At 42.7% G+C, this 22,896-nt stretch overlaps 1 protein-coding gene and 1 pseudogene across 6 annotated transcripts in view; one reads left to right on the forward strand and one right to left on the reverse strand.

The window, feature by feature from the left end:
* Nucleotides 1–22,896, forward strand: part of RhoGAP100F (Rho GTPase activating protein at 100F) — a 154,376-nt gene that overhangs the window by 110,363 nt on the left and 21,117 nt on the right. For all 6 annotated transcript variants that reach the window (XR_010948825.1, XR_010948826.1, XR_010948827.1 and 3 more), the window contains exons 2-9: nucleotides 7,182–7,448; nucleotides 10,057–10,179; nucleotides 10,245–10,382; nucleotides 10,444–10,717; nucleotides 10,783–11,828; nucleotides 17,526–18,651; nucleotides 18,725–18,804; nucleotides 18,871–19,201. Coding sequence is in view for 3 of the 6 variants with exons in the window: in XM_067760365.1 (XP_067616466.1) it covers nucleotides 7,182–7,448; nucleotides 10,057–10,179; nucleotides 10,245–10,382; nucleotides 10,444–10,717; nucleotides 10,783–11,828; nucleotides 17,526–18,651; nucleotides 18,725–18,804; nucleotides 18,871–19,201 (3,385 nt within the window). In the remaining 3 variants the exon portion in view is untranslated. The remainder of the gene's footprint in view (nucleotides 1–7,181; nucleotides 7,449–10,056; nucleotides 10,180–10,244; nucleotides 10,383–10,443; nucleotides 10,718–10,782; nucleotides 11,829–17,525; nucleotides 18,652–18,724; nucleotides 18,805–18,870; nucleotides 19,202–22,896) is intronic.
* On the reverse strand, nucleotides 4,845–6,456 carry LOC137249781 (uncharacterized; annotated as a pseudogene).

Genomic DNA, 22,896 nt, shown 5'->3' on the forward strand with positions numbered 1-22,896 from the left:
AGTAATAATATGGTGCAACAAATTACAAAAATTAAAGAAAATTTCAAAATGGGCGTGGCTCCTCCCTTTTTCATTCAATTTTCTAGGATACTTTTAATGCCATAAGTCGAACAAAAATTCAGCAATCCTTGTGAAATTTGGTAGGGGCTTAGATTCTAGGACGATAACTGTTTTCTGTGAAAAAGGGCGGAATCGGTCGAAGCCACGCCCAGTTTTTATACACAGTCGACCGTCTGTCCTTCCGCTCGGCCGATAACACGATAACTTGAGCAAAAATCGATATATCTTTACTAAACTCAGTTCACGTACTTATATGAACTCACTTTGTATAGGTATAAAAATGGCCGAAATCCGATTATGACCACGCCCAATTTTTCGATTTCGAAAATTACGAAAAATTAAAAAAATGCCATAATTCTATACCAAATACGAAAAAAGGGATCAGACATGGTAATTGGATTGTTCTATTGGCGCAAAATATAACTTTAGAAAAAAACTTTGTAAAATGGGTGTGACATGTACCATATTAAGTAAAAGAAAATGAAAAAGTTCTGCAGAGCGAAATCAAAAGCCCTTGGAATCATGACAGGAATACTGTTCGTGGTATTACATATATAAATAAATTAGCGGTACCCGAAAGATAATGTTCTGGGTCACCCTGGTCCACATTTTGGTCGATATCTCGAAAACGACTTCACATATACAACTACCACCACTCCCTTTTAAAACCCTCATTAATACAGTATTATTGACAGCAGTATTGACAAAGCTACCATGATAGTCAGATGGTACTGAGCATATTGGTATGATTTATGTTTTTAATGTTTTTTACAACAGTTTTTATTGCTTTAATGACAAAAAAACATAAATTAATAAATATTCCCCTGATGATGCTAAAAATAAAAATATTGGCGAAACCTTGGGAAAACAGTGGAATAATTTAGTTTTATTCGCACATAAAAAATATATATTGGAAAGCCTACTTACATATATATTTAATATCAAAGAAGAACCAATCGGAATATATATAAAACCTCATTAATACCTTTAATTTGATACCCATATCGTACAAACCACTTCTAGAGTCACCCCTGGTCCACCTTTATAGCTATATCTCGAAAAGGCGTCCACCCTAGAAATAAGGCCCACTCCCTTTTAAAATACTCATTAACACCTTTCGTTTGATACCCATATTGTACAAACGCATTCTAGAGTCAACCCTGGTCCACCCTTATAACGACATCTCGAAAAGGCGTCAACCCATAGAAATAAGGCCCACTCCCTTTTAAAATACTCATTAACACCTTTCGTTTGATACCCATATTGTACAAACGCATTCTAGAGTCACCCCAGATCCACCTTTATGGCGATATCTCGAAAAGGCGTCCACCTATAGAACTAAGGCCCACTTTCTTTTAAAATACTCATTAACACCTTTCATTTGATACACATATCGTACAAACAAATTCTAGAGTCACCCTGGTCCACCTTTATGGCGATATCCCAAAAAGGCGTCCACCTATTGAACTAAGGCCCACTCCCTTTTAAAATACTCATTAACACCTGTCATTTGATACCCATATCGTACAAACAAATTCTAGAGTCAGCCCTGGTCCACCTTTATGGCGATATCTCGAAAAGGCGTCCACATATAGAACTAAGGCCCACTCCCTTTTAAAATACTCATTATCACCTTTCGTTTGATACCCATATTGTACAAACGCATTCTAGAGTCAACCCTGTTCCACCCTTATAACGACATCTCGAAAAGGCGTCCACCTATAGAACTAAGGCCCACTTTCTTTTAAAATACTCATTAGCACCTTTTATTTGATACCAATATCGTACAAACAAATTCTAGACTCACCCTGGTCCACCTTTATGGCTATATCTCGAAAAGGCGTCCACCCATAGAAATAAGGCCCACTCCCTTTTAAAATACTCATTAACACCTTTCGTTTGATACCCATATTGTACACACGCATTCTAGAGTCACCCCAGGTCCACCTTTATGGCGATATCTCGAAAAGGCTTCCACCTATAGAACTAAGGCCCACTTTCTTTTAAAATGTTCATTAACACCTTTCATTTGATACCCGTATCGTACAAACAAATTCTAGAGTCACCCTGGTCCACCTTTATGGCGATGTCTCGAAAAGGCGTCCACCTATAGAACTAAGGCCCACTCCATTTTAAAATACTCATTATCACCTTTCGTTTGATACCCATATTGTACAAATGCATTCTGCAGTCAACCCTGTTCCACCCTTATAACGACATCTCGAAAAGGCGTCAACCCATAGAAATAAGGCCCACTCCCTTTTAAAATACTCATTAACACCTTTCGTTTGATACCCATATTGTACAAACGCATTCTAGAGTCACCCCAGATCCACCTTTATGGCGATATCTCGAAAAGGCGTCCACCTATAGAACTAAGGCCCACTTTCTTTTAAAATACTCATTAACACCTTTCATTTGATACACATATCGTACAAACAAATTCTAGAGTCACCCTGGTCCACCTTTATGGCGATATCCCAAAAAGGCGTCCACCTATTGAACTAAGGCCCACTCCCTTTTAAAATACTCATTAACACGTGTCATTTGATACCCATATCGTATAAACAAATTCTAGAGTCAGCCCTGGTCCACCTTTATGGCGATATCTCGAAAAGGCGTCCACATATAGAACTAAGGCCCACTCCCTTTTAAAATACTCATTATCACCTTTCGTTTGATACCCATATTGTACAAACGCATTCTAGAGTCAACCCTGTTCCACCCTTATAACGACATCTCGAAAAGGCGTCCACCTATAGAACTAAGGCCCACTTTCTTTTAAAATACTCATTAGCACCTTTTATTTGATACCAATATCGTACAAACAAATTCTAGACTCACCCTGGTCCACCTTTATGGCTATATCTCGAAAAGGCGTCCACCCATAGAAATAAGGCCCACTCCCTTTTAAAATACTCATTAACACCTTTCGTTTGATACCCATATTGTACACACGCATTCTAGAGTCACCCCAGGTCCACCTTTATGGCGATATCTCGAAAAGGCTTCCACCTATAGAACTAAGGCCCACTTTCTTTTAAAATGTTCATTAACACCTTTCATTTGATACCCGTATCGTACAAACAAATTCTAGAGTCACCCTGGTCCACCTTTATGGCGATGTCTCGAAAAGGCGTCCACCTATAGAACTAAGGCCCACTCCATTTTAAAATACTCATTATCACCTTTCGTTTGATACCCATATTGTACAAATGCATTCTACAGTCAACCCTGTTCCACCCTTATAACGACATCTCGAAAAGGCGTCCACCTATAGAACTAAGGCCCACTTTCTTTTAAAATACTCATTAGCACCTTTCATTAGATACCCATGTCATACAAACACATTCCAGAGTTACCCTAGGTTCATTTTCCTACATGGTGCTTTTCCCTTATTTTGTCTCCATAGCTTTCAGCTGAGTATGTAATGTTCGGTTACACCCGAACTTAGCCTTCCTTACTTGTTTTTATATTGATTATTAAAAAACATTCGTATTGCTTGGATTTAACCACACTAAAGTATATTAACCTTAATAAATGGAAAAATTATAAGCTTTTTCAAATCCATTTGTGTTTGAGGGCAAACAAAGTTTTGCCATAAAAAACCATTAATTTTATTGTAATTTACATGAGCTTAACAACTAACGAAGGTCATTGATTTGAGCGATTTTTGTCCTTAATTCGTTTTCTATTAATGCAATCAAATTATCTACTGACCTTTTGTATGCCTAATTATTCCCCTTTGGAATATTTTATGTTAAAACCATCTATGGATTTATGCACTAAAGATGCTTCTAAAAGTATGTATGTTTTTCATACACAAAGTTTTGGTAATGTTGAACTGACCCGTCCAAAGGGACCTAAGATAAAAGCATTTCCATTTGCGGGTAAAAAGAAACGCTTATCATCACTTAGATAACGTTTTTAGGAGACCCTTCTAGCGGCAATTATTCAAGACTCGCGGCAGTGGTTAAATAACTCACTACAAAACGGGTTGTGCTTAATAGAAGAGACACGCACCTCTGTTGGTCATAGGTGAATCCGTTGCGATTAACACAATAATAAGTTTAGACTCATCATAATCTTTAAAAATAACCAACAACGGAAAAAAACGAAAAATAATGGGTAATGACAGGACCCAATAAGAAGTCTTCATTATTTTTGCTGCAAGTTTTGTTGTAGCTTTATAATAGCACAATCATATTCTGTTGGCTCATACATTTCTTTGCATTTTTGTAAGTGACCGCAACCGGGATCGAATTCGGCATCAAAAACGGAACTGAAACCGGAATCAACACCAAAACCGATACTGGAATCGAAACAAGACCGAACCCGGTATCGAAACTAGGGCCGAAAAGCAAATATCGTTCTTGATCATAGTCTGCTGAGCTCAAATTATGAATCAAATGTGAAAATAAAGTCAAACTTTATACATTATGAATAAGAAAATAACACGAAAAAGATAAATTTCTCAATTTAAATATTGTTCATGTTCCTTTCTTATAAAATGTTAAGCGATTTGCTATCCATGACTGGCACAATAAAAATAATTTATATGATAGCCGTGGCGTCCTTTAAGATATTAAACTAGGGCGATTCGCTTTGGGTGTACGGATTGCAGGGAATGCATGGATTGCACCGATTGTAAAGTCACAACAACAAAATACACGCAAAAACTATATGCAATCCCTACAACTTATGCTATGATCTAATATTTTCGTGCTACGAGTTATATGCAGTGAATATGCAACTTTGCCTCAATCGAATCCCTCTCATTTCATTCACGAAAGAATTAAGGAATTGTTTTTCATGATTTTTCGTGCTATTTCAACATTTTTTATGTCAATATTTTGACGCTTGGTACTGATGCATGTTAAAACTTCGCAATCGTCGGGCATGCACTCGACCGCCCATATTTTGCTAAGAAGCTGCTGCATGCGCCTTACCAACTCCTCGCCGCCGTACTTGAATAGCTCCGCAGGCAATCCATCAGCGCCCACGGCCTTGTTGTTTTTCAATCCGGTTATTGCTATGCTAACTTCGTCATAATCGGGCGGGGGGGCATATATTTCATCATCATCGATTGCGGGATCGGGTTCTTCATCTCTGCGCGGTGAATTGTTGCCTCCATTTAGGAGAGCAGAGAAGTATTCCCTCCATAATCTAAGCACTCTCTGGACATCAGTTACAAAGTCGCCGTTTTCTTTACTGCAGGATTTTGCCCCGGTCTTAAAACTTTCCGTCTATCGCCGTATTTTGTGGTAAAAATTTCTAGCGTTATTCCTGGTGCCTAGCAGCTCAAGCTCCTCGTACTCACACCTTTCTGCTTCTGCTTTTTTCTCCCTGAAAAGCCATCTCGCTTCCCTTTTCAACTAACGATAGCGTTCACACACTCCCCTTGTCGCGCTCGCTTTTAACGTAGCCCTGTAAGCAGCGTCTTTTCTTTCGGTTGCAACGCGGCATTCTCCATCGTACCAGTTGTTTTTTCGTGGCCGCCGGTAACCAATTTTTTCCTCGGCGGCAGTACGAAGTGATTTGGAGATATGCTCCCACTGCTCCTGTATTCCTTCAGGATGAATTGTGCCCTCAGAGAGCAGGTGTGAGAGTCGAGTTGCGAAATCATTGGCAGTCTGTTGTGATTGAAGCTTTTCGACGTCTAGCTTTCCTTGTGTTTTTTGTTCCTTGGTTTTAGACGCTTTGAGGCGGGTGCTTATTTTGGCTGCAACGAGATAATGGTCCGAGTCGATGTTAGGTCCTCATATCGTGCGCACATCTAAAACACTGGAGGCATGCCGTCCGTCTATCACAACGTGATCGATCTGATTGCGAGTATTTCGATCAGGAGACAGCCATGTAGCTTGATGTATCTTTTTATGTATGAACCTCGTGCTGGATATGACCATGTTTCGAGCACCGGCAAAGTCAATCAGCCTCAGTCCGTTAGGAAAAGTTTCATTGTGTAGGCTGAACTTTCCGACTGCAGGGCCAAAAACACCTTCTTTGCCCAACCTGGCGTTAAAGTCGCCAAGCACGACTTTTATATCGTGACGGGGGCAGCGCTCGTATATGCGTTCTAATTGCTCATAAAAAGTGTCTTTCACCTCATCGTCTTTCTCATCAAAAATTTAGCTTTTATTCGGATAGCGGCGAGATGCTCGTCCACAGGCGTGAACGCCAGCACTTGACGACAAAGTCTCTCTCCCACCAAGAAACCGACGCCGAAGCTGTGCTTATTCGTATGGCCACTCCAATAGATGTCACAATTTTTATCTTCTTTCTTCTTTGCTTCGTCTAACGAATTTCTTGGATGGCGGTGATGTCAGGTTTTGCTTTGACGGAGGGTGGAGTCGTGTATAGAAGTCCACGAAAGTGGGGAAAGCTTCTGACCGCCATTCACCTGGGAATGGACAGAGCGATTCTTTTGCATGCGGTTCAAGTACCTCACTACTGTCGGTCGCTTGCGGCCAAGTATCCTCTGGTGAGCTAATGTGAGAAGGCGACAACCTGGCTAGGCCACTTTGACATAATCGGTTTGAGGGCTAGCCGGGGGAGATCTCATCGGCAGCGTCTGTACACCTCTAGGTGCGGCTGCAAGCTGGCGTCTGAATTGAGGGCATGCACCTGGAACGTCCACTCTCTGAATGGGATTGGTGCAGATGCCCGGCTGGTTGATGTCCTCCTTACTTAATAGTACTAATTTTATGCGCAACAATTTCATATGTGCAGATAAAGTTAGGCACTTAGCAGCCCATATAAAGTTTAAGTGCATATATGCATATATGCACATAAAAAAACACAGCCGTTAAATTTTTATAAGAAGATTATTGTGCTCTCCTTATTCAAGGATTTGACTGTGTAAATAACTAGCTTATGTTTATTGACTGTGAAGTGTGTGCACATCACCAACAAAGACTAAAGTAGCCACTGGAGGATGCTTTTTTTTAAATCGAATGTTTATTTAGCAAACATGACCGTTATGGCCAAGTGTTGCCAACACCTAATGAGTTTTTACCTGCGTTATCCATATTTTGGTCAAACAAATACAAATAAATTCATTTGATCTAACACTCTTAGTTTTTTAATTACATATGTCAATTACTTTTATTGCCTACTTTTAGGAAAATGGAAGATCAGTTCCTGATGTTACCGCCAGTCCTGGCCGGGCGCCTCCGGGTCCTTTGCCAACAAATCAGATGCAATCAATGTCTAATCCACAGCAGCAACAGCATCATTCACAGCAACAACAACAACAACGATCTGGGGGAAAGGAGCCGGTGCTATTACAGGGTGACTTTCGCAAAGTTTCGGGCATTAGTTCGGAAATATTTCGGCAGATAGAAGCGGTCGAAAACGATCATGATCCGAATACGGCAGCCGCCTTGGAGGTGAGTTTAATAAAATGTTACTGGACAGATCTTAATGCTATCATCCGGGGCATCCTACTATGAAGCCAGAAAAACGAAAGGATAACTGATTTTTTGTATGTCCAAGTTCTCAAAGAGCTGGCCTTTCTATAGGGTTCCAACAGCTTGTGGCCGGTAGAGGGTGGTCGGACCGAAATATATGGAAAGTTGCTTTTATGTTCCAAGTCGGAGAAACTTTGGTTTCCGCGGTAACAAACTCTTCGGATTGAACCTCAATACTTTGAAAGTACTGGTTAAAAAGAATACTTTTCCAGTCCATCAATTGGAATACGGGTGGGCCTAATGTCCTCTTTCTAAATATTCTCGAACTCTTGCTCTACCAGGTACTACGTAGCAAACTATTTCATGGAGTCATTATCTAAATTTAGCTTACGCCTTTATTTAGAGTTTGGGTACCTCAGTAGGACAATGGCACAGCATGATAATTATCGATTTCCTCCTAATGTCAGCTATGACAGAAATCATATGATCTGATGTTCATCCTGGCGACTTGAGCTCATATCTCATTTACCAGTGATAACCCGTATCAGTGATGACTGCGGTGACTTTTTTATGTTCAAAACTGTGTTGGTGCGTCGTTTATAATATAAAGTCCAAACTACCTTCATATTTCGCCCGCAGAAAGTGTTGACCACAAATATCAAAGATTTACCTACCGAATATCCTGGCTAGCTTATCAGCTCTTCAGTTGTCTCCAATATCTCAGTGCTCAGATACCTATAGAAAGCTGACACTGAAGTGCTTGGCCATTTCATTGAGAGATCTGCGGCATTGAGTGACCTTTTATCTACACATGCATCCAAAATCTTTAACGTGGTATGCCTGACCGGGAAAATAAACGCACTCTCCCCATCTTCAGACACAAATGTCGAATATTGTACCGTAACGCGAATTGGTAAAATTTCCGTCTTATACATGCCAAAATCGTCAGGAAGGGGTAAAGATAATAACGGCCACCTTCATATCAAGTTTAAAGCCATCGGTGAATATATTGATAGAACTCTGAACAGTTTGTTGCCTGTTGGCCCGGGCTTGATAAGGCCGCATTTATTTCTTTCGGAAGAACATTCTTAAAGACACCTGCTAAATCTTCGCGATTAAGTCACTTATCAAGTACAGATACCATGGAGTGCAGCGCAGTTTCAGTTGATCTGACTTGGCTTTATTTGTGTTAAGATTGCTTAAGAAACGATGACTCAATCGATCTTCTTATATTCAGAAGTCCTTTCAAAGCTTGAAGACGAAAAGAAAGTCAGCTCTTGGACAGAAAATTGGTCGGTTTAGAGGTATAGGCTCTACGAAATTGTGCCTGAAGTAGCTTAGAAATATATTCTTGATCAAAGCTTGATAAATTCGCCAGTGTGTTGCGGTTGCGCCGTGTGATTCATCATTCATTCTTCAGCTGGGCTGAAAGTGTCATTCCACTGATTTTCGTAGCAGGAGCATTCGGGCATGCTGAAAATGGTCTGGTTAAAAGCGGGCTATAGTTTCCTTTGCCGGAACCGGTCCGTGTACAATACAACACAATCAAGATACGTTGGAGATCTAGAGAGCACCGTTCTCAAGCAGGAGGCTGCTGATGTAGATTCAATCTCACTACATAAATTGATCGATTGATTGGCGCATCACCATTCCAGTTTAACTCTTCTCAATAAGCTTCTTGTAATAATCCCAGTTTATCTTCGTAATATTTTGTTTAAAATGTAACGAATTTACTGAAATTCCGCTTATTTGCAACCTTCTGCTAACGTTCGAATCACTAAACTGTTGAATAAATAACTCCAATATTCGATAATGCAAAATGGCTTTTAATAGAGTACTTCACAATAACACTTATACTTCGCAACTGATAGCTTGCTTAAATCAAACTGATTTTCGTGCCTCAACTGTTGCTGCTTTTTATACTGTTTGGTTTCCTCGTTGACATATATCTAGGCGCTTCTATTTCTAGAATTTACTAGTTAGTTATCAGCTATAACTACAGATGCACGATTTTATAGCTTCTCTCATAGCCCATGCACGTGTATATGTGAGTGATACTTACACAAATGGTTGCATACTATTGGGAGAATCTCATACATATGCATGTGTTTGTGCGTTACTCTCCGCTGCTCGTATGGACATATGGGTAGAAATAATGATTGATTTGTTGATGTGCATACGAGTCACTGCTTAGTATCGGCTTAGAGATAATAGTATCCCTTAGTGTTGCTAATATTCGTCACAATACATAGGATCCGGGCGTAACTCAGGTATTAAAAAGCTATAGTGATTCACCTCGAACTGCGTTCCTCAGGTTTGTTTTCCTGAAGAACTCTCTGAGTATAATGGGTGGTAATGAAGCCTGTGGATCGTGGGACAGATAAAATGTCACCAATAAATTCTGCTCGTGCTCTCGAGGCTGACTTCTAAACCAGGATGTTATTCTGTTCTAAAGAAAAATCAAGAACAAATCGAGTCTGAGCAAATACTCTTTTTTATGCATAAGCTCGATGTATTTTTCAATAAGTCACCATTTCTAAACTATATCGTTTTTTACCTTTTCTATAAAAATAATGAATTTTTCCAGGCGGTCGAGAGAAGAGGTGAAATGATTGTTCGTATTCTTGAGCCACGATGTATCGGTGGTAAACAAGCCGTGGAGGCAGCTCACAAATTGATGTCTAAAGGCGATGCTCGACACACAGTACAGGTCTGCAGATTCAGCAAATCTACATGTGGCGCAAACTTAATACGTAATTCTGTTTTCATTTACAGCTTGTTGAGATAGTTAAGCGTCCCGGTCAAACGTTGGGCTTATACATACGTGAGGGAAATGGAGCCGATCGTACTGATGGTGTGTTCATCTCGAGAATCGCCTTAGAATCTGCTGTTTATAATAGTGGTTGCTTGAGAGTTCGTTAACATATTTATAAAGTTATAAGAAATTGTATAACATACTACTTTATTTTCTTAGGTGGGCGATGAAATTTTGGCCGTTAACTTGGTTGATGTAACCCATATGTCACTGGATGATGTAGTGATTATTATGTCAATTCCCCGGCGTTTGGTGTTAGCCATTCGACAAAGACGTGAAAGCCGCAGTGCCAGCTCTCCTGCACCACCAACCTTATCGAGACCCGAGCAAAAGCCTCCGCCGGTTGTGGTTATTAAACGCGATCTCAGAGATGAAGACTTAGATGAGACAGATCGTATGCCAAGATCCCGATCATCACGCGAAAGACGTACAGGTATTTTGAAATCATCGACGGAAATATTTTACTAACCTTCACTTTTCTGTTATCTATTGTTCCAGGAGATGGCCGTGAGATGACAGAATCTCGTTCCCGTCTTGGCTTGGGTCTCAACAACTACAGCCCGCAATCTGAGCAGTTAGATATGTATTACAATACACGTGCCGGCGTGAGTTCGATGAACGAGCCACCTAGTTGGGGCTATAAACCACCGCCACCTCCATCGGTTATAACAGAACAGCCTAAGGGACATGCTTTTGCTCCTTCGCATGCATACTACCAAAATGCTGGTACATTGGAGAGTTTAGCAGAGAAAGTTCATTCATTTTACCCTAGTGGGCCTTCGCGACGTATGTCTACTGGCACAGGCGTTGGTTTAGCGCAACAACATGCACGATTTCCACGTTCGGGTTCGGATCAACATTTACCACGTGTTGAATATGCAGATTATTCCAACTCTTTGGGTCGTCATTCCTTACTGCGGTCCAGTCTGAAGCCAGGTACTGGTGCGGCACCAATTGCAGTCGGTGGCACTTTGGGTCGTTATGGTCGCTATGAACCGCCATCGCGGCAATCGTCGAAGTATGCACCACCCAATATAGGAGCTCAATCGCTTTCTCGCCGCTCCCGACCAAATCTCGATTATTCTAGCGATACTGAGGCTACTGTTGGACCGCGCCCAAGCTATTATTATTATAATCGTCCAGCAGTTGGAAGTATGCCACGCGGTACCAGTACGGCTGGTGTAGGTGGAGCCGGATTACTGGGAATTGGGCCAGATATGACGAAGTTTAATTCACTGCCACGTGAACGTCCGGGTGTACGTCTACAAGGTATTCGCTCACGTATCGGCGATCGTATTATGGATGAGAATGATGGTAACATATCGGCACCGGAATACAATGCTCGTCGTGATCGTGATCTAAGATCACGATTAACAGCTAGTCCTTCTATTTTTACATCGGATGAATATCGAGCGTGGTTGAGACGGGCACCTAGCAGTTCGGCCATAGCGGAGCAGATGCGTATGACGCGTGATCTTTTTAGTCAGCCCCGTTCACATCGATTTTCATGCAGTGCGGAAAACATACATGATGCGCTAAGAAATGTAAGTAGATCTCCTCGCTTTTATATTTTAATGTAGGTAGGTACGTTGAACTGGCCGGTCCATGAGGACCTCACATAGACTGATTGAGTCCGTAGTGTTACCAGAAGTTTGCTTTAACGACCAAACTGAAAAACCCTATCAAAAACCAGGACCTATGTTATAAAATAACTCCGTCCTCTTGGCAAATACTATAAGCTTCCTAGGACTTAAGCCACTTGCTGCTTCTAGATCTGACAGCTGTATCACTCCTAATAGCTGGAGTCTTAGCCTGGCAAGTGCAGGGCACGAGTACAGAACGTGCTCGATCGTTTCCTCCTGCAACCCGCACTTCCTACATCTGCTATCACTGACCAAGCCTAGTTTAAAGGCATGTGACGCCAGAAGGCAGTGTCCAGTCAGAATACCCGTCATGAGTCTACAGTCCTCTCTTTTTAATGATAGGAGCAACTGTGTTAGTCTAAGGTTGTAAGACCTACACATAATCTTCGACACTTTACAGCCCCGCGCTTCAACCCACGCCTTTCCCGCTTGGTCGATCATGTGCACCTCTCGCCTTCGCTTAATCTCGCCCAATCTAATTGGGACATCTACGGAGCAAGCTTCAAGGGATGCTCCCTTTTTAGCTAGTTCGTCCGCTTTTTCATTCCCATCTATTCCCATATGCCCTGGGACCCAATACAGATGTATGCTTCTCCCTGTCCCGATTCTCTCCAGAGACTGCTTACACTCTAACACGCATTTAGATGCTGTGCTATGCGAGATTATTGCCTTAATTGCTGCTTGACTGTCAATATAAAAGTTAACACGGTTACAGCTTAAGCTATTCTCTTCCAGGGTTTCTACTGCTTTGGTTACGGCTAATATTTCCGCTTGGAAAACGCCACAGTAATCCGGCAGCCTGTAGGATCTGCTTATTTCCGGATCAGCGCAGTATACCGCAGACCCTACTCCTTCCACTACTTTGGAACCATCGGTGTACACATGTATCGCCTCGTCCGCCATTTGCGCACCCTTGCGCTAACCGTCCACCTCTATTGTGGCCTTAAGATCTCCCATGAAGCGCAGATAGGGAATCATGTAGTCTGTTCGTCTTGTGGTTGATGACGCTATACTAATATGGCCATATGGTCGGCGCTCAAGCTGCCCCGAAGCACCGAGCCTGGTTGCGGTCGTTAACGCTTTGTTCTTTGCTACCAGGTCTACAGGTGGGATGTGAAAAATGGCATACAGTGCAGCCGTCGGGGTTGTTTTCAGGGCTCCCGTAATGCTAAGCATCGATAGTCTGCATACCTCCTCTAATTTTTTGAGGTATGTTGTTTTTTGTGTCGCTTTCCACCAAACAAGAACTCCATAGTATAGAATAGGGCTTACAATCGCTGTAAAAATCCAATGAGAGAGAGAGGGCGATAAGCCCCGCGTACACCCCAGCATTCTTTTACATGCATAGAGTGCCGTTGAAGCCTTGTTGACCCTCTCCTCCACGTTGAGCTTCCATGACAGCTTACTGTCTAGGATGATTCCTAAATATTTTGTGCAAGGTTTTTCCTGTAAGGTCACCCCTCCTAACTTAGGCCTGGTCCAATTTGGGACCTTGTACCTCTTTGTAAACAAGACCATATCCGTCTTCTCCGCATTGGCTTTCAGCCCGACATTAGATGCCCAGGTATGAATATCCCGAAGCGCTGGATCCATCGAAGAACTAATCGTTGGAAGGCACTTTCCACTTATGACAATTTCAACGTCATTTGCGTAAGCCGTAAGTTTTACGGGTCCCTCATCGAATCGCCTGAGCAGTTGGTTGATGACCAGCGTCCACAGCAGAGGTGATAGCACCCCTCCCTCCTGCGGCGTGTCCCTGTCCACTGATTTCGTGGCCTCGTACAATCCCCATTGTTATGTAATCTTCCTGCATTTTAACATGCAGCCGATCCATCTGATTAAGGCAGGATGTACTTTAATGTAATTAAGACCATCCATAATCGTCCATTTTGCAACATTATTGAAAGCCTCGGCAATGTCCAAGAAGACTCATAGAGCATATTTCTTATATTCCAGGGATTTCTCTATGCTTATTACCACCCTATGCAATGCGGTGTCTACAGACTTGCCTTTGGTGGACGCATGCTGTGTTGTGGAGAGCAGCTTTTCATCCACGTTGGACGTTATGTACACATCTATCAGCCTCTCAAAGGTTTTGAGCAGAAATGATGTTAAGCTAATGGGTCTATAGTCTTTGGAATACATGTGACCGATCTTCCCCGCCTTTGGTAGAAAAGCTACACGAGCAGTTCTCCAAGAGTGCGGTACATGATTCAGTCGTATGCACCCATCGAATATTATTTTAAGCCATTCCACGACCGCCCTACTTGAGACTTGTAGCATGGCCGGGAATATACCATCTGGGCCCGGCGATTTAAACTTAGAAAATGTCTTCACTGCCCACTCGATCTTGGTATCGGTCACCAAGCCCGGCACTACTAGCTCCATGATCGAAGTGTGAGTGATGACTGCTGGCTCCTCTAAACCGTCTCCCGATGGGAAATGTGTATCGAGAAGCACCTCAAGGGATTCCTCACTATTACGTGACCATTCCCCGTTCTTTTTCCTTATTAGTCCCTGGACTATGTTTCCCTTTGCTAGGACTTTTTTCAACCATGCTGTTTCGCTGGAGCACTCTATGTCCGTACAGAAACTTTTCCATGAGTTTCTCTTCGCCCTGGTAATTTCGCGCTTGTAGATCCTCAGTAGATCCCTGTACTCGTCCCGACACGCTTCGCTTTCCGCGGTCTTTGCGAGCTTAAACATTTCTTTTACCTGTCTTCTTAGAAGACTCAGGTCATTGCTCCACCATGGCGGCTTTGCTTTTCCTCTGAATCTTCTTAGAGGGCAAGCTTTGTTATACGCAGTCATAAGCGTCCTTGTTAGGAATTCATTCGACTCCTCCAGTTCCTCTACATTAGCAACCTCTTTGGGTTGTCCCAGTTTTGTTTCTACATGTTTCTGAAATTTAGTCCAGTTCGTTGACCTGGGGTTTCTAAAGGTTCCTCCCTTCTCTACCCTCTTTAGGGGGATGTTGAAGCTGATATACGCATGGTCGGAGAAGGATGGTCTATCAAGAACCATCCAATCATACCTTGATATATCACGCTCGGAGCTCAATGTAATATCCAGAACATTTCTGGATGTTGAACCAATGTATGTAGGGACATTTCCCCTGTTGGCTATCGGCAAATTGGTTTGCAGGATGCAACAAAACAGAGATTCGCCTCTCTCGTTCGTATCTTCTCTTCCCCAAGCATTGTGGTGCGCATTTGAATCTGCGCCTATGACCAACCGCCCTTTGCGCCCTTCCTCCTGTACTAGCCTTTTGCACTCCATCGGTGGGACCTCCGCAGCATAGGACATGTAGCAGGACGCCAGGATAAATGCCTGCTTATTCTTTTGCTCAACGGCCACTGCTACGAGATCATCAGTGGTGTAATTAGGCAGCATATATGAATGCAGCTGTTTCCTTACCATTACTACAGCTCGCACCCATCCTTCCGTTTGCGCGTAGTAAACGCCAAACCCGCGCGCGCTAAGTCCAGAAACCTTTCCTCCCGATGAGAGCCACGGCTCCTGGATCAGCGCCACGAACCCTCTTCAAGGGTTAGGAGGAGTTCGCTCGACGCCACTTTACTGTGTTGGAGGTTTATCTGTAGGACTCGCAGCACCATTGGGCTGTTTGTCCCCCTCCAGCACCTTCGTCTTGACGTCGTCGTCCTCCCCTTGCCCTTTTGGTTTAGATTATTCGAGGCCCCCTTCAGCCTCTCGTGACTGTTGTGCAGGGTGTTCCTCTGTGCGAGTCACAGCACCATTTAGCGGTTGGTCCTCTTCTAGCACGTTCGTGGTGACGTCGGGGACCTCCACCTGTCTTTTTCCCTTAGGCTTTTCAGGTCCTTTTCGACTTCGCCCACCTCTAGCGTTTTAGGGTTTTTATCCTCGGGACTTCTTTTCCTGAGTCGCATGTAAATTTTGCCAGTGCCAAAGGACATTTTACCAAGCTGCGTGTACAAAATATCCTCCGCCTGCTTGTTTATTTGGAAGATATAGAACTGAGCATCCTCGGTAGGCCGAGATACAGTAAGTATCTTCCAATCCTGTTTCGGTATGTTCGGATTCTGATTCTGCAGAAGTCGCAGTGTATCCTCCGACTTCATCACGCATGGTATCCATACCTTAACTTTTGGTACCGTGGGTATTTGCGCTTTATCCACCACCTCAAACCGCGCGTTCGTGCCTTGCCTTTGGAGGTTTGGAACGACTTCCTCCAGCCACCGCAAGCTCGCGATGTTGTCGCACGCTATCATCTTCACACCATTATACCATCCCCCCGAAAGGTTGGAAGGGGCTTACTTGGTTGTTCCCGCATCATCTTAAGCATTAAGCTAATACGCTCCCTTTCCACAGATCTCCACCTTTCAGTAGTCATTTGTCCGAACGGACTGCCTCGATCAACCAGCGCCACAGTCAGTGACTGCTTTGCCACATCACTCATCTTCTCGGAAAAAGCAGGAGTCTTAGTGTTATCTCCCTTTGGAACCTCCGAGAACACCGGAGTCTTCGCGTTAACTCCCTTTAGCGCCTCCGAGAAAGCCGGAGTCTTAGCGTTATCTCCCTTTGGCTTATCTCCTACTTCCGTAGTTGGAACTTCCCTCTGACTGGCAGCTTTCGAGGTAGTTGCTACCTCGCTATTGGAACCCATCTGTCTTACAGCTTTGGGCCTACTTGTCTTGTCTATGCGACTGCCCTGCCTCGCGGCTCTAGGACTGGGTCCTTTCTGCCTCTTGAAAGCAGGCTTGTCGCCTTCTGCCGAACGTTGCCTCTTCATTCTGCCATTCGACGCTTCTTCCTCCTCGTACCGGTTGCAGAACCGAGGGTTTCTCGCAGCAAACCTTTTGAACTGCCTTCGACCTACTTCTATCGCTTCATGGGCCCATTCCAAGCGCTCGATCTCCACTTCTGTTGGGTCGGCCACTGCTCCCAAGCGTTGTACAATTCTTAGTGCTGCACGGTACTGCGAGAGAGCTCTTTTACTTCCTCTGCTCCGTACCCTTCTCCACTCTTCTACTCCGTTTTCATTTGTGTGCTTCTCCAACACGGAGTTCATTGAATCAGCACTACTCTCGCTCCCCGAGTCCGACGCATCGCTTAATTCGTATTTGTCGTCCTTGGATTGCGACTCAGTCCTCCTCTTTACATCCTCCTTATTACATTCAGGTAATGAGTTGTTCATCTTGGTCGTACGACCACCTGCCCGACAAGGCGGGCTCAGCGGTCCAGTATTATATACGGGGAAAGAACCGTCCGCCACAGCAGCGCCCCTTACTGCGGTAAGGCCATAAATACTTCCCGAGATGGCCCGGTATCGGGAAGGCTCCGTTCGAATACAGCCGAATTTATCCCCTGGCTGCAAATCGTCCAATAGGCACGGTCCGCATAACACCCTGGATTAGGGGGTTGGCAGTTCTTGGTCACCGACATCCCGCCGCCCTCCTATGAGGCGAAACGGCGTAGATGTCAGTCCTAAACAGCTCCGCCTCATAGTCGGGCGCTATGGAGTTCGGCTAAGCCCTCACACCAACGACAAGGTGCCTACCCTAGTGAGGGTATATTTTAATGTACTATATTGTTTTTTTTTTTTCTATATTACATCAGACCGAAAGCATTTACTCTAGTCGAGCAGGTTTACTTGGAATCGGCACACTGGATCGCCACCTTGGCATACCGAGACCAATTTCAGCACTCCCAGTTCGTTCGATGTCATCACAGCACATAGGTGGGCCATCATCGATACGATCGCCAAGCATAAGACGCATGAGACAGTTGCTGGAGCTCTCTGCAGGCCCTGCTAGCCCTAGTGGTAGCATTATGAGCACTGGTGGACATCAAAGCCCAGCGCCTACGCCCAGCGCCACATTGCCCAGAACGCACAGACAAATTGATATTAATCCGGCGGAGTTCGCCAAATATAAACTCGACAAACCGATAGTGGATATTGGAGGTATTTCGGGCATGCTATGGATCCATTTGCTGGCTGGCCGTGGCCTACGCTCCACACCCGAATTAAGCGCACAGCACGTCGGTGGCCCACATCATGCCGCACAAACAGCAACTCGTGATTTATATTGTGTAATCGAATGTGATCGTGTCCATAAAGCACGTACAGTTGTGCGTTCCGGTGATCTTCAATTTGACTGGGATGAGTCTTTCGAGTTGGACTTGGTAGGAAATAAACAACTAGATGTATTGGTATATTCATGGGATCCGCAACATCGACACAAATTGTGCTATCGCGGCGCTATATCGTTATCCATTTTACGACAATCTCCCTTACATCAGCTGGCGTTAAAAGTAGAACCTCGTGGTACAATTTACATTAGAATGCGGCACACCGATCCCATCACATTATACCGACGTCGTGGTCTACCCAGCTTAAGAACTGGATATCCGATATTGTTCGGTGCCGATTTGGAGACTGTGGTTAATCGTGAATCTAAAGGTGCTCCTGGTAGTGCTCCTGTGCCAATTGTGTTGCGACGTTGCGTGGAAGAGGTTGAGCGACGCGGATTGGATATCATTGGTCTGTATCGTTTATGTGGTTCTGCGACCAAAAAGCGTTTATTACGAGAGGCATTTGAGCGTAATAGCCGAGCCGTGGAATTGAGCCCTGAACATGTTCCTGATATTAATGTTATAACCGGCGTGCTGAAGGACTATCTTAGAGAACTACCAGAGCCGCTGTTTACGCGCTGCCTCTTCCAGATGACCGTTGATGCTTTGGGTAAGATAACACAGTCAACGTTTATTTCTGTAAATTTCAATATTAACTTCCCTTTCTCGTGATCTTGCTTCAGCGGTTTGTCTGCCTGAAGATCCTGAGGGTAATGCAAAACTAATGCTTAGCATACTCGATTGCTTGCCTCGGGCAAATAGGGTAAGATGAACTTGAACAAAATTTGATTTGATTTACATATGAGAATCCATTTCGGTATATTTACAGGCAACCTTGGTATTCCTGCTCGATCATTTGTCTCTCGTCGTATCGAATTCTGAACGCAATAAGATGTCAGCTCAGGCTCTAGCCACCGTTATGGGACCTCCGCTAATGCTTCATGCCGCTAACGCTCAAACAGGATCAGATATTGATCATGCGCAGCCTATTGCAGTGCTAAAATACCTTTTGCAGATTTGGCCGCAGCCGCAAGCTCAACATCATCAGATGCCTGGTGGTGGATTGGGTAGTGCTACCGGGCTCATGGGTAGCATGGTTGGTGCGGGAGGTGCTTTATCGGGAGCCGCCAGTATGGGCAACATGCCCGGCGCTGTTTCAGGTAACGTAATTACATGATGATTATTAGGAGGTTATAAATCCTAATCATGCTACTTAGTTTTGCCTCATCAGTGCTTTTTTCTTAATGAGTTTCAATCAAATTATTAGAGGCACTCTGTAAGTCAAGAAAGATTTGTAACTAACATTTTTTTAATGCATTGATAATGGTCTGTAGACCATTGAAATTTGTTTCTAATTAAAAAGCAAATACCAGTTACATTAAATCACTCCATTGCGCAAACTCAATATTCATCCATTTTTTAAGCCCAAGATGCGACTCAATCTCGTAGTGGGAAATATTAAGCTGGAAGCTCGTATTAGTCTTAATTCTGATATTCTAAGTTTCGAGTTGACAACTTAAGATATCAAAGGTCAAAGGTCATAAAAGACTGTTTTAAGTAAATACCCGCATCAGTTCATGTATAATTCCCGGCATGCCCGACGAGAGGGGTGGGGGGGGGGGGGGGGGGCAATGGGGGGATTCCCCCGGGTCCGGGGTTTCTCAGGGGGTCCGCGATATAGAGGTACTAAGACATTTTTTTTTGTAAATCAGGAGAGTCTTTAGTTGTTCCATGTGCAAATTTTAAGCCGAATTTCAAAAGCAACGAATATTGATAATGATTTTTTGCCTGGGCCTGAGGAGACAATAAAAACATCAAACAAAAATGTATGTTTACATGAATCCGAAATCGTAAAGTTTTCGTGGTGATACTGATGAAAGTTCATCTTCAAAAAGTCTTCCAACAATACCACCAACTCTGTATCAAAGTTCAGATTATTTAAACGACTTCGACATCGGTACCGTGAATAATGAGTTTTTGCGATCTGAAGAAGTCAACGAAATAATTCGTCGAGGTCATCAAAAATACCCTGTTATTTTTCCACGTGATTGTCATGATGAGGCATTTCCTACCTCGTTGTTAAACAGAATCTTGCCAAATGGAGAGAAAGAAGAGCGTGACTGGTTAGTGTGGAGTGCCAGTAGCAGTGCTTTTTGTTGCCTACCATTTGGTCTGTTAAGCACCAATACTTTAAAAGCAACAAAATTTACAATTCAAGAATGGTTTTTGGCTTTCGTGAATTGTCTGGTCAGGAAATCGCTGATCTAATTTGCCACACTCTAGGTAAACATGAAATCCCATTGAAAGATTGTCGTGCACACGGGTACGATAACGGCGCCAATATGAAAGGAGCTTACAACGGAGGACTACGTCACATTCTCGACAAAAAACTCGAATGCCGATTAATCGCCTTGTGCAACCCACAGTCTCAATTTATGTGGTGTTGATGCTGCAGAATGTTGTACGGCTGCAGTTACTTTCCTCGGAGTTGTACAAAAATGTTTTACTATTTTCAGCAGCACTCCACAACGGTGGAACATCCTCAAAAAAAAATGTACCGAGCTCTCTTCATAGTCTTTCAGCCAAAAGCCAAATTTGACTGCGCAAGCTTACGGCGATGTTACTGGCATTTTCAAGTACATCAACAATTTCGAATGTATCTTGCTGTCTTCAATTTGGTTCAAAATACTGACTACCATTAATGAAAGAAACGTGGGTCCTCCAAGCTAGAGACGCCACCATAGATTTGAGGTCCGACATATAGATGCCTTTTTAGCTGATTTGAAGTTGATCAGGAACCAGTGGGAAACAATTTTAAACGAATACAAAACAGTTGCTATTCAATTGAACATCTCGCCAAAGTTTCCGGACATTCGAAAGAGAAAACCCAAAAGAAATAAGATGATTACGGATGATTCACAGTCTGATTTTAAAAACAATACATTCCTGATGATCGTCGATGCGGTAATCACTGGCATTACTGAACGATTTGCAGCTATGAGAAATTTGAGCGAGACGTTTTCCTTTTTTTGGCAATTTGAAGACATGGATGACAGGTTCGGGAGATCGCAGCAAAATTTGCCGAAAAAATACAAGTCGGACATTTCTCAAAGCTTAGAATATGAAATAATTCACTTGAGATACATTTACGAAGCAAATTTTGATAAAGGTCTGTATGTTCAAAATCTGTATACGATTTTACCCAACATTGGTGTTGCTTTACGTATCTTTTGCACTATCTATACCTGTCCCTGTAGCTAGTGCAGAACGTTCCTTCAGCGTCCTTTCAAGAATCAAAAACTTTCATAGATCGTGTTCATCTCAAGAGCGAGTTTCAGGACTTGCTACGTCTTGTGTAGAATCCGTTTTGGTAAGACAGTTAAATTTTGATAATACTATAAAAATTTTGCAGCGAAAAAAGCAAGTTAAGCCGCTCTTTGATATCCGAACCTTCTATATTGAATAATTAAAATTTATAATCATCATTGAATTTATCAGAAATGCCTTAAAATTTTACCAAATAACTAGAACAGATTATTTGAAACAATATGTGGCTGTTAGAAGAGAATTTTATTTCTACGTTACAATAAAATAGTATAAATAGTAAATATTCTGTTTTAATTTTATTGGCAGCTCTTAGTCCAAAAATCATTTAGTTGATATGGCATTTTTTTGATGTAATCCATCAATAATGATTCATGAATGAGACGTCATTAATTCAAGTTAATCAAATGTATTATGGATTTTTTATAGGGGGACCGTAAATTGTTTAGTCCCGGGCCCGGATTTTATCTCTACGGCCTTGATTCCCGGCATAACTGAAAAAATCACTTACAGCTGTTTTCCACCATACTACCCACACAGTTTTTGAAGTGTTTTTCTAAAGTTTAATAATATCATTGTGTTGAAAAAGTCATGGTATAAGAATTTCAAGGTAAATTTATTTGGAAATTTTTGACGCAAATAGAAATTGTTTGAAGTCCAATTAGTTGTATACATTATGGCTAATCTTTCCATACGGGTGAAATTGAAAAATGGGAATTTAAAAAAATGTATTGCGAGCTTTACTTTTTCAAAGTGCAAAAAACAAGAAAGGCGTCCTGCTCCATTATATCATTGCGATTCTGCAGGTTGCCAAGCATCAGCAATGCACCGCCACATCGCTGAATGCCATTAATAAACAAATAAATTCAGATTGAACCAAGAATCCAAGCGAAGACAAGGAAACGGTCCTAAAACGAGCCTAAAAGAAACACACATGAGAAAACTGCCAAAACACCGCACTCAGAACTGCCACGGGATGTCTTCTTACTTATGGCGCAGAAACATCATATACACAGTGAGGTGGAGATATTCTCCATAAAGGAGAGAAGTTAATTGCAGAACAAACAATTTCTGTTAAATATTCAGAGACCGGACATCCCTAAATACATCTGATTGAAAAGGAATGCCTCCCAGTAGCATAAGGAATCATCACCATAAGTACTGTAAATATGGCATTCAAGAATGCAGGTGTTTGAACCAATATAGCATAAAAGGCCATCAGAGTCATTTACAAAGAGTGCGCAAACTAATATGCCGATGAATACTCGGTAAAACCCGTTCTCAATATGAAATACCAGGATTTCGCAGTAGAGGAAAGTAGACTTCCCATAGAGACGAATGTCACTCTGGCACAACTTTGATCTGGATACTGTAATAGGTTAAACTCTTTCTTATCCAGAACCAACACCATACGTAATGTATGTCCTGCATGCGATATGTTCTCACATGAACCGAACTTCTTTTCAATGTGGAACCAACGCCTCTAACACCCTTTCTTTGGTTCAACCTCTTTGAAACTGCAAGTTTCCTT

The sequence above is a fragment of the Eurosta solidaginis genome, chromosome 1 (genome assembly GCF_040869045.1).
Source record: "Eurosta solidaginis isolate ZX-2024a chromosome 1, ASM4086904v1, whole genome shotgun sequence".
In the NCBI taxonomy this organism is placed as follows: domain Eukaryota; kingdom Metazoa; phylum Arthropoda; class Insecta; order Diptera; family Tephritidae; genus Eurosta; species Eurosta solidaginis.